This window comes from Oreochromis aureus, linkage group 12 (assembly GCF_013358895.1).
Source record: "Oreochromis aureus strain Israel breed Guangdong linkage group 12, ZZ_aureus, whole genome shotgun sequence".
NCBI classification, from domain to species: domain Eukaryota; kingdom Metazoa; phylum Chordata; class Actinopteri; order Cichliformes; family Cichlidae; genus Oreochromis; species Oreochromis aureus.
The window spans coordinates 21,769,958-21,782,824 of NC_052953.1; the positions used below are offsets into that span (position 1 = coordinate 21,769,958).

At 36.2% G+C, this 12,867-nt stretch overlaps 1 protein-coding gene across 1 annotated transcript; it reads left to right on the top strand.

Annotated features, from left to right (window-relative positions):
* The first annotated feature begins 9,094 nt into the window (after window positions 1–9,094).
* LOC116317461 (arrestin domain-containing protein 3-like) lies at window positions 9,095–12,513 on the top strand. Its single transcript, XM_039621146.1, has 6 exons — window positions 9,095–9,371; window positions 9,781–9,841; window positions 9,971–10,115; window positions 10,195–10,291; window positions 10,646–10,902; window positions 11,009–12,513. The coding sequence occupies exons 1-6, from the start codon at window positions 9,116–9,118 to the stop codon at window positions 11,264–11,266; spliced, it is 1,074 nt and encodes a 357-aa protein (XP_039477080.1). The 5' UTR covers window positions 9,095–9,115; the 3' UTR covers window positions 11,267–12,513.
* Window positions 12,514–12,867: the final 354 nt, after the last annotated feature.

The window sequence follows — 12,867 nt, forward strand, 5'->3', positions numbered from 1 at the left end:
ATTTAGTGTGGTAACTTTTACAGAATCTGTGTATATTGGTGGTAGGTTGGATATCATATTCTACTTGAATGTCCTGATAAGCCTGATTCAAAATCTCCAATGATAATCATATATTGATGGAATTATGTATCAAAAAGCTGTGAATTTGGAGCTGTCTACATGTTTCATGAACACTGTTTAAAAAGTGTTTTGGTTTTGTTTTTGACTTCTTTGACCAGAGCCCTACACAAAGGAAGAGGACAGAGGACCTCATTTTCTAAAGGAAGAGCCCTCACACACTTTCAAGACTGTGAAGGTTAGCATTGTTTCTTTTAGTAAATTTAATAATGACAGCACCACAGTGGATTTTAAATGAAACATGTGGCATCTATGAAACAACAGATGCCACATGATAACATGTGTACTTTTTCCTCACCAAATGTATTATTACAAGATCTTTGACACTGGATTTGGTCTGGGTTTCAGAGAAACTAACTGGCAAGCTAGCATTGATATTATTAGTGTCTTGTGTTTATTCATGTCTTCACCAGGGTCTTTGACATTTCGCTGCTGTACTGTTCACTTCAGCTTTACATTTGATTTCTCACATTGTATATTGTAATGGCAGAGATATTAGGATATTTAAGGGGCTGCAGTGGCTGCTACAGCTGTGGGGGCAATACTTTGGTGAAATGTCCTGGACCTGGAAAAGAGACTGTGTAGACTGGGTAAGCAATTAAAGGTTACTGGCCGAGAGTCATTGGGCAGCTGGGTAAAGGTGGATGTTGATATTCAGTGCCAATTATGCAACCTGTTCAGCCACATCTATATGCTCTTTTTTCATGCTGTTAATATAGGGGGAAAAATAAACTTTAATCAATAAACTGATTAAAGAAGCATTGTCTATGGAGCCACAATCTGATCCTGTAGTGTAGCTGCAGTTTGCACATTTCATGTATTCTCAGCCAGATTTGGTTTAGAGCACAGCCAATATTTAGCATAACTAGATTTAAATTCACACACTGGTGATGGCAAGCTACATTGTAGCCACAGCCGCCCTGGGGCGCACTGACAGAGGCGAGGCTGCCGGACATTGGCACCACCGGGCCCTCTGGCCACCACCAGTAGGCAACAGGTGAAGTGTCTTGCCCAAGGACACAACGACTGAAACTGTCGGAGCCGGGGCTCGAACCGGCAACCTTCCAATTATAAGACGAACTGTCAACTCTTGAGTCGCGATTCAGTCATCCACCCATGTGTGTGAATGACTGAATGTGTAAAGCACTTTGGAGTCCTTAGGGGACTAGTAAAGCGCTATACAAATACAGGCCATTTACCATTTAAATTGAAAATTTTGTTTGAATTCTGCAATTGAAGACATGCTCAGTTATTTATGAACATGGTCTTTGTTTAAAGCAAGAAATGGATTTGTAACATGGGGGTGCATATCTCATTCTGAAAAAACTTTAACAACTAATAAGTGTTACCCAAAGCCAATCACCATCATCCAAAGCATCAGTATGGCTCTTCTTTGGAAAGACATGAATTCTTAAGCACAAAGAATGTTGTGTAATTGTAATTGTGTAATTTTTTTTTTTTTTTTTGTCTTTGAACCCTTTTATAGCCGACAGGTATTGAAGACACGTTTTCTAAGAGGATGAAAGTTGGCATTGCGATGGTGAAAGAAGAAGACATCATCGATGTGTTGGTTGTCCTTGAGGCGGCAGTAATCCTGTCTAATCTGAGGGATGTCTCAAGTGCCATTTCCATGCTGATGGGCCTTCTTTTTGCCCTCAACATAGACTATCCAAAGGAACTTAAGGACATCTTTGAAGTCATTCAGAACATCCTAATGAACATTGGTGGAAGGCAGTGCATCTCACTAGTGCATGGTCTAAGAAACAGACTCTTGCAGAAAGCCATGCAGAACTGTAATTGTATGTTCCTTAGTGTTAAGGACAGTTTTATTTTACTGTTTGTTTTTTATTCTTGCAAGTTCTCATTCTCACTTTTGTATGTCACTAAATGACTACACTTTACATTCCAGATTAGACAATTACTCATTTGTTCATGGTTTAAGAAACTTATGTGAACAACAATATAATGGTGGACTTTGCAGATGCTTATCTCATGCAAGTCAGTAGTTTTTTTCCTTTGTTTTGCAATTGAGCAGACTCAAACTGATGTATCTGAAATATCCATATTATCAAATGTTTCAGAAGCATGCACTCATTTTCAGAGATATTGGTTCTGTGGAATTTGTTGCAATTGTAAAGCGAAGACAAATACAAGAGTTTGATGTCTTACTTGTTATAAACTGATCTTTACTGTCACTTATCAAAGGTTTTGTACTATTTTAATATTTCAAGTTTTATGCTAACAGGTGTGACTGAGCACAATGAAGTTTAAAAATTTTGTAAATGTAAAGAATAACTTTTCTAAAATAGCAAGTGTCCCGTTGATACATTACATTAATGCAGACTTTATGTTATTACTTCACAAGAATCACTACTGCTCCTAGAGTATTGGTCAGAATTTAATCTTCACCCAAACTGGGCTCAAGACCAAGTTCAAATTTATTGTTTCACAGGAGCAGCCTTTGAGTTTTGATGGATTGTGAGCCTGATGAGCTACGTCACTGATTTTTCTGTTTCTCAGATGACTAAGATGGCACAATAAATGGTGAATGTTGGGTGCTCATGAGTAATTGTCTTGTCATGTTCTTAAAACAAACTTTCTGTATGAAATGATCAGATAGACTTTAATGGAATCTGTGGGTTTTTATTTTTTTTCTGTAAACAACAGAAAATTAATTTAAAGGAATGTAGATATTTAAACCTGAGATCTAAGATAAACCTAACAGGTAGTTTTGCTGAAATGGATGTTAGAAAGCTAAAAAAAACAAAACAAAACTTAAGATGTTTAATACACATTTTTCTTTACATCCAGTCAATCAACTCTGATAATTAAAATGAAACTGATTTACAAGTTCACTCAGCTACCTTAAGGAGCTCAGTTAATTAATAAACTTAAATCAACTTAGCTAACAGATTATGTTAGTTAAGCTAAAATAGATTCCTAAGTTAAAAGAACTACTAAAGTATTTGAATTAACTAAAAAACCCAAGTCAACTGAACTAGGACAAGAGTTTAAACAATAGATTATTTTAATTTAGCTGAAAGGGTTTTCCCAAGTAAAAATGACAATTAAAGGAGTTGAACTGACTAACAAATCTCAGTCAACTAAACTAAGATGAAAGTTTAGACAACATGTGATTTTTCATTAAGATAACAATTGGTTGTGTTATAAGAACAAACTCTATTTCTTGACTTAACTTAAAATTTTAAGGCAGCCCTTTACCTCATATTTTTAAGTTGAAACAACAAGTTATATTTTACAGTGCAAGTATCTATCAGCAAATTCCTTCCTCATCACCTGCTCATAAAACCTCCATCCTCTCCGTCTCACGCATCACTTCATTGTACCGGTAGTACTGAGCAGGATATTATGCCAAATAATATTAAGACCTCCTCAGCAGGATATAACCCACAGAAATAAAAGCAATTCTTTCAACAGTGGTGATTTTCTTACAGGACATATTACAAATGTGCTGTCACAAGACTGCGAAATACACTCAAGACAAACTGTTTATCACTGAGGAAGGTCAGGGTAAATAAGTTGGGGTTTCTTTGGATTTTATTTGTGTTTTTCTTGCATGGTTCATTAACTAGTACAGGGCCATGGTATAGGACCAACATCTGTGCTTTGTGCAGCTAGAAAACTGATGTACTTATTCATATTGAGAAATAAAAAAAAATAGGGGTGGTACATTGTTTTTCATTTTCAAAAGTAACTGTACCTACCTTTTTGAACCCTTGCTTTTTCTATGCATTGTGGTGTATCCATCTTCATATGCTATCAAACTTCTCAAACTATTGTACTGTAACAGTTAAGTCTTTTGCTAAATGATTGCAAGGCAGCGTGATGGCATAATAATAATAAAGTAGGTGAAATGAAAATAACGTAATGCTTTTATAAGGTGTTATAGATCCTTTTTTGGTCTTTCTTTGTCTTTTCTATGTCTTTCATTTTTTTAATTTGTATTACAAAATCATTTTTCTTTTTCTTTGGCCTTTCTGGTATTTTGACAAAACTAGTCTACACGCTAAACATATTCTTACAGTTTACAAAATCAGACCCTGACTGTTGTAAGATGATCTTTTTTTTCCAAGATGTACATGTAATCCTGTCCTATTCAAACTAGTAGCACAAATACAAGGAAGACTTCCTGAATTTGTTTCCTAGTTTGTCGTCCTCATGGTGGAAACGGTCCTTCAGTAAAATTAGCAAACCACAGTGACAAGAGCAATCCAAGAGTCTGATTTATAAGCCTTTCTTTAATGAGAAATGAAAAGCTCTTTAAATGACTGTGTTACTAGTTCCCAGTCAGGCTGCCATGTCTGCCCATTCACCTTTCAAGTCCCTTCACAGCGAGTTTTCTCTGAAATGTATCTGGAAAAACTATTATTACCACAGACTTTAAGGATTAACACTTTCAAGTGTGTTCTCTCTTTTCTGAAAGATGTCCTGTCACTCACCCAGTTTGATTTGTACGTTGTGTGGTCGCATCTCACAAAGAGCTGACATCCTCCTTCAGGGGGAAAGGCTTTGTATGAAGTGGAGGCAAATCTGAGCTGCTTGATGAGAAAAGACAGCAAAGCAAAGGCAGTTCACTCTCATCCTTGGTACCCTTACAAACTGCCAGACAATACACCCCCACTGAGTTTGCTGTAAGGAATATTAATACTGCATGTAACCAATTTGTGATTTTCCTATAAGACTCCACAGCCAAGTTAAGAAGATTTGGCACTCTATAAATAAAACTGAACTGAATTTAAATCACAATAACAGTTGCCTCAAGGTGCTTTATATTGTAATGTGAAGACCCTACAATAATACAAGGTCGAATTTGTTTATATAGCACATTTAAAACAAAAACTGGTGCTGTACATTTAAGAAAATCAAAAGAGATAAAAACATACAAGGAAAACACAGAAAACCCCAACAATTGTATGACCCCCTGAGCAAGCGCTTTGGTGACAGTGGGAAGGAAAAACTCCCTTTTAACAGGAAGAACCCTCGAGCAGAACCAGGCTCAGGGAGGGACAGCCATTGGGGGCGCGACTGATTGAGGTGATTGGAGGAAGACTGCACAAAAGACATGCTGTGGAAAAGAGTCAGAGATTAATAATAAGTAATGATTAAATGCAGAGAGGTGTATAGACACACTGGGAGTGAGAAAGATGACTGAGGAAGATATGAAGATGAAGCTCTTCACATCAGGATCAGTGGCCATGGATGTTGCATGTTGTCCACGCACAATCTGTTATCTCCGTGTTGGTGTTGTTCCTGCATCATCATCAACATTGCAAATGGCCAATGATGTTGTCTGACCTTTCATTTAGCATTAGCCGAGAAGTTAGCTAGTGCATTTGAAAATTATCACTGGCAAACCCACTAGGAACACAAGTAACTTAAATTTTGCTAACAGCAAACGTAACTTGATAATGTACTTATTATATTGTATGAATTATTAAAGAAAACATTTAAAATGCTTATCGCTTGTTCCAGAAGTGAGGCTTTTCTATTGCAGAGCTATGGCATCACAACAGGTAACTTTACAAATCCCTTCCTACATGTTTGAGCCTGAATCTGATCCCACATATGCGAGTAAACACAACAGCAGTATCCTGCAGCAACAAAGATTACAGCCAAAAGTCTCAGCTTAGTAAACGATTCACTCATTACCTGCTTACTGTGGGACATGTGCCTTTTAAAAAAATCTGTTAATAACCAGAGAAATAGTAAATGACATGTTTCTCTGCTTGAACAAAGGCAGACTTAACTAAACGTTGATAACTCGATTTGTAGGAGTCAGCTTGAGTATTTCCGGCGACTATAACACCAAACGACGAGTAGGGAAAACACAACAAAGGCAAGAGGAGAGAGAAAAAATTGGTAGCCCTGTGTTGCAGCACCACCACTGAGCAGGCAATGATCTGGCAGAGAGTGCAGGTTCTTTAAATACTGCAGATTAAATGAGCTGATGGCAAGCATGATCCCAGGAAAAAGCTGAGGAGCCAGCTCACTCCAAACCTGAGAGGAAAAAGAAGCAACGACAGAGAATCTTCTATTGTCCAATTTTACTGAGCCCATGCAAATTATAGTTTTAGTTTCCTGTTCTCTCTGATTTAAAGAAGAGTAAGACTCACATCTAATCTTTTTCCACCACAGGTCCATCTGTATGTGAATTATGCCTCAGGGCCAGAGATCAAATTGGCCATAGTTAAATTTCACTTTTAAAAAATGATCAAGGCTGTCCTTTTTTTCTGTTTAAACTCATGTTAAAATAGAAAATACCTAATCTCAGTACACTCTTTCAGAGAATCTTTCAGAGATTGTCTAAAGATTGTGATACCAATAGACTACATTGTAAATAGTAAACAAAAGAATTATGTTTTGAAACAGCATGACCTGCATTATTTTCAGGCTTTGAGTGTCTGTTTATGTTTATGTGTATGTGGTCCTGGAGATATGTAGCTGGAATGATTGTAGCTCAAATTGTTCGCTAATGGGAGGTCAGTGGTTTGAACTTCCTTCAGTGCAGTATACTAATTACAATTTATGTCAAATAAATGACTTCACTGGAAGGAAACTTCTCTAAGTGGTCTGTAGTTCAACAACTTCCACGTTATCTGGGACTAGCTGCCATGGTGAATTAAGCTCACGAGCAGCGCCAGAGTGCTGCTCTCACTCGAACAAATAAAGAATTTTGCATCATATATATATATATATATATATATATATATATATATATATATATATATATATATATATATATATATATATATATATATATATATATATATATATATATATATATATATATATATATATATATATATATATATATATATATATTTAAAAAAACTAATTTAAGAAAAAATGAGGTCAAATGTTGATACTGAGTCAACCTAAAGAAACATAAAGAAAAATTTCTGGTCAACATTTTCTCCAAGCCAACGTTAGAGGCTGGTGGGGATTTGGGATTTGCTCCTAGGTAGGTAGGTTGCTTCTTTTTGTTCCAGATAAAAATGGTTAATGCTCAGTTGCTATTAACATTATTTATGGAGAGCTTGTCTCAACCAATTAACAGAAACATTCTTTTATTATTATCTCAATGATGTCACCCCCTTAGGGTCCATCATATGCAGACTTTTAGAACCATTTGAATTAGTGCTAGCATTAGGGTGATCGAATGTAGTATTTGCATAAATTAAATAACACACACAAGCTTCAACTAAAATTTGATGCCCGTGTGTGTTATCAGACTAGTTGAGCTTGCTGTTGTGCTACTGTGCCCTAGTTGTAAATATGCTGCAGCCCATCTTATTTCCCATAGAGGGCAGCAGTGTGCAGGTTTAAAGGGTGAAGAGGTGCAATTTAGCAGTTTACCTCTTACCCAGAGACACAGAACTCTGGGCCCTGTACATGAGCAATCTCTGTGTGCCAATTTCCTTTCATGATCCATAACTAACAACTAACATAACAAATAATTAAGATGAAAAGTGTGCAACAATCTGCAGTGGTCATTAGGGTAGACAGAAATGCCATCTCCTGTATTACATGTAATGAAAAATATATATTGGTATGTTGGTGTGGTTTTAAAATTCCCTCACGTTTCTCAGCATCCTGTAGTCTGCAATTACTTGCTGAAATCAAATATACAGGATCAATATTAGTCTCTTTACAAGTTTAATACAGGATTAATATTAATATTCACAACCTGCTGACATCCTCATACTACATTCAAACTGTCAGAGGACAAACCAGATCATCAAGGCACACCACAATAATTTAAAATAATATAGTTATATTGATGTGAAAGTTCAATGATGTTTGCATCAAATTAGGTGTATGATATGTGCAATGAAATTGCATGCAATATAATAAGTAGTAGACTCAACTGTCATGTGCTACGATAGGTTGATTTTAGTCCAGGAAGCATTAGAAGAAAACACAGTTCAAATGTATTTATCATGTCTTTTGTAAAAAGACAAGACCTTAAAAAAATCTCAAATACGAAGAATAATGATTTTATTTTGGCTACACTCTGTAACACTACATTTAAATGCTTTACATGAATATGGATATATTTCCCTGGAATATTTCCACTGTGTTTAGTCACATGATCCCTGCTTGATACTCAAAGGTTTGACACACCCACAACAGGTGATTTAGGAGTATCACGCGCTACCACGTGCTGTGTGAGTAATGCTGTTTATGTGTACACATGGTAACAGTGAGCTCATTTAGGAAACTGCATTATTTCAATTTCATCATTCATTCACTTACAGAAGCAGCATGCTCCTATATATTATTTACACCATATTTCTTTCCTAAAACATTTCTATAGCGGCCTTCGGAAGGTCTTCATATGCCTGTCTCCGGACAGATTTTGTCAGCCTGGTAGAAGAGCGTTTTTGCCAGATCCACTCACACAACTTTTCAGGTTTTTAGTTGAGATTAACTCCAGGCCAAGTTTGAATGTGTTAGGTGAGATACTTCATACAGCTCAGACTAGACAGATTACAGTTCATGTAAAAAATAAACAAACAAGCAAACAGACATAGTTCAAGAGTAGAGGGCTGGGCAGGCTTTCCCAAAGAAGACCATCTGTGTAGCTGGAGTGGCTGATGAATAGAAACAAACAGGTGAACATGAGAACATGAGTGTGGCCAGATTTGTCCAATGGGCTTGACCACAGACTAATTAATGAGGATTTTATATTTATTTATTTTTAATAGCCTTACATTTAGATGCACTTTCCTTTAAGTAAATATTTAATATTTCCCCAGTTCAATCACATGATCATATATATTGCTCAAAGTTTTACAACAATCCCACAACAGGTGGTCCGGGAGAACCACGTGCTAGCACTTATTTAGGTCCCTGTGGTTTAATTATTACCAAAGCTCTTTGTAAGATGACTCTCGTCATGAGATATAAAACCTCGCTGCTCACACTTAGCTGGCACTTGCTGTTTTCGTAGCACTGTGCAGCGTTTGACAGCATTATGCCAAATATTATTAAGAGCTTTTTAGTGGGATATGATCCCATTAACAAAAGCAATACTTTTGTTAGTGGCGATTATATTACAGGACAAATTACACTGGAGTTGTCACAGGAATGCAAAATACAGTCACTCTTTGTAAAGCTGAAGGGAAAGGCGGAAGTCTTATGGAGAGAATACGATGGAAAAACCGTCATAACCTATCACAGCAAAGACAAATACTTCACCATCAAGCAGTTTGTCATTCAGGAATCTCAGGGTAAGTACGCTTATGTCTTTCAATGGATTAATCACCTGTAATCATATTTTTTTTCTTGCAACTTTAATTACTGTGCAAGTCAACTCCCAATTATTTTTTTAAACCATGTAGTACTGTGGCTTTTGTTTTTCTTCCTTTTTTTTTCTTTCCATTACACGAGAGGATTTTTGTCTGTTAGTAATGAACAATAATAAGTGAATCTGAAGTGTCAAAATTTCAATTGGCATCTGTCTCTAAACTTATTCAGGCACACAAATAATGCCAGATCATTTTCTCCTGCACTACCTTCCCCCTAATCCTTGAAAGTAACAAACTAAGTGTTTAAATAAGAAAACCGAAAAGGCTAGTCCAAGAGTGTCCTAAATCGGAAATGAAAGCTACATTAAGTGACTGTTTTATTACTTCACAGGTAATACTGTAATTCCCCCAGGCTGCCATGTCTACCCATTCACCTTTCAGATCCCAGCACAGTGAGTTTTCTCTAAGTTAGTTCTTAAAAAACTATCATTATGAGGATAAGCACTCGAGTGTTTTCAATTTTTCCTTAAATGATATCCTGGCACTCACCCATTTGTTAATAGTATTGTCCTGTCTTACAGAGAGCTGCCGTCCTCCTTCAGGGGCTCATGTGGAAAGATTGTGTACAGATTGGAGGCAAATCTGAGCCGCTCAATGAGAAAAGACAGCAAAGCAAAGGCAGAGTTCACTCTCATCCACAAAGAAAACCTTGATCGAGAGCTTATGGTACCCTTACAAACTGCCATATTTTACACTCCCGCAAGAATTAACACTGCATGTACCTAAATTGTGATTTTCTTCTCAGACTCCACAGCAAGATATGACTGATAAGAAGATGAACCTCTTCACATCAGGATCAGTGGCCATGGATGTAAGCATTCCAAAAACAGCCTTCCTCCAAGGTAATTATGAATTGTGTGCAATCTTACGTTACTGAAATATACATTCACTGCCTGGAAAAACAAACAAAACAGAACAAAAAAACCTGCTAATGGATTTTTTTATGACTGAAGATAAACTATAATGACAGATAAGGCATGTAGTGCACATGTTGGTGAAATGTGTTATATTTTTGCAGAAATATAGAAAATCTTAAAACTTTTGCGAACTCATTCCTGCAAAGATCAAACAGATGATGACATAACTTAAACTCCTAAACGTTTGCAATACTGAAATCCACAGCTTTGTATGCAGCATAACATCAGTGTAATTGTGTTGTAGGACAGAACTTTAACCTGATGTTGTTGTTTTTCCAGGAGAAGACATAAAGGTCGTGGCTTCAGTTCAGAACAAATCCTCTCGTGACATTAAACTCAAGTACTGTCTGTACAGAAAGTACAGCTACTTTGCAAGTAAGAAAAGGAAACTTGAAACAAAAGACATCCTGAAAGAGGAGGGTGAAGCCATCCCACAATCTGCAGGTCAGACAGTCACCAAGATCATCACCGTCCCTTCCACCGAGACTGCCTCAGTCCTAAACTGCAACATCATCAAAGTAGAGTACAGACTCCGGGTGAGTAGGCCTATTTTATCTTCCTGAAAGTATTTCCCAAGCCTTGTTAACATCTTTATTTAATCAAGTGTGCATTACGAGTCTAATAAGCACTGACTCTTTCTAGGTCCATCTGGATGTGAAGTATGCTTCAAACCCAGAGATCAAGTTCCCCATAGTCATCCTGCCTGCTTTAGAGGGGTCTGATAAGCAGCAGTCATCTGACTATTCAGCCAGTGGATTTGAAGCATCTTCAAACTCTGACTTTCCAGAAGGGGCAAGCTTTCTACAAAATCCAGCTGCCCCTGGAGTTGATGGCTTACCACCTTCCTATGAGACATATGACATGTACCCCTCCCTGAACAGTTCAGACAGAAAGTCCTAGAAGCTCGGCTACAGATTTGGAGGCTTTTTATTTCTGATTCTGATTTACACAATACAGTACAATACTACTTTATTTGTATGGCACATTTAAAACCAGCGGTACACCAAAGTGCTTTACAGTAATACAATAATTTAGAGAAAGACACATTAACAGGGAATAAATACACCAACAGGTGGAGAGCACTAATTAGCCGCAGCACAGTGAAAATATGTAAAAGAAAATACCAACACAACTCAACTAAGAGATTATTCAGCAATAAAATAGAATAAAATGATTAAAACTACATAAAAGAACATTTGCAGGATACAGACACTAACTAGGGAAATTCGGGAAATTTAAATATTCTGGATAACTCAAGGAAGTACTATGATGTGTTACAGAGATGATATGATATCTATAAAAATCATTGTATATAGCCAACTATAAAAAACATTTATTCCAGATATTACTTAGTGCATCAGAGAAAATGTATATTTTCATATTCATTTGTTTTATCAGTGTGATTATAGAAGATTTCCATGACCGATGTGTGATTTGATAAATTTTTACCAGATGGATTTTTAAATATCAAATCTTTGCCACTCAGTGCATAAATATTTTTATTGCTGTGGAGTAGAACAGGACCAGCAGGAGCAGATTCTGTGAATCAATAAAATACACTCATTGAATATAATTAATTAAAATTATAATATTTTTAATATTAGTTTTTTAAACTTTGAAAAAAGATGCATTTGAGCTTTTTTGTTTTTTTGTGCTCTAATGTTTTGTTGGGAAATACTCTGCAATTTTTATCTTGAACGGTACTATTGAAGTACATTTTACTTACTTACTTGCTTAAGATATTAATTTCACTTCCAGTATGTTTTGAAGCATCGTTGCATTTGTATTTTTAAGTTTTTCTGTTGTATTCAGACAAAATAAAAGTTTTTTTTTTGACTGATCCTTTTATGTGGTCTACAGCACTCAGCTTTATACACAGTGCTAATTTGTTCTAAATATATGGATTTATAAATTCCACTTTATATGCTGCGGTATATTGATGCTGATGGATATTGAGGTTTAAGAAAAAATCTGTTTGTACTGTTTGCACTGTTCTTCAAGGACTGCTTATGGGAAACTGATAAAACTATAACAGCCTATAACAGTAATCCTAATCGAGATTGTTTCTGACACATCCACATGTAAACATACTTAGTAAATATACTTAACCCAAAAAATGGGCCTTAGTGTATTACCAGTGTGGAATAAAAAAGAATGGGTGTGTATGTAAACAGGTGTACGTATTATGTATTATTAAAGTCCTTTGAGTGATGAATAAGACTAAAGAAGGTTTTTACAAAGCACTTTGAAGCTCTGCTCGGGGATGTCTTCACATGACTGTCTGGACAGACTTTGCTAACAGCAGCACCACATCTGTGCTAGATACAAACTCAGAGCTGGTGTATAGCATTTCAATTAAAAAAAACTAAACAAAAGTATATCTCAACATTTGCGATATGAGCTGTGCAGGGCTTCCAAAAGAAGACAACTCTTACATTACTGAAATATGCATTTGCTTCAAAAGATTATTCTAACAGTGTATTGCAGTGATTAAAAAAATA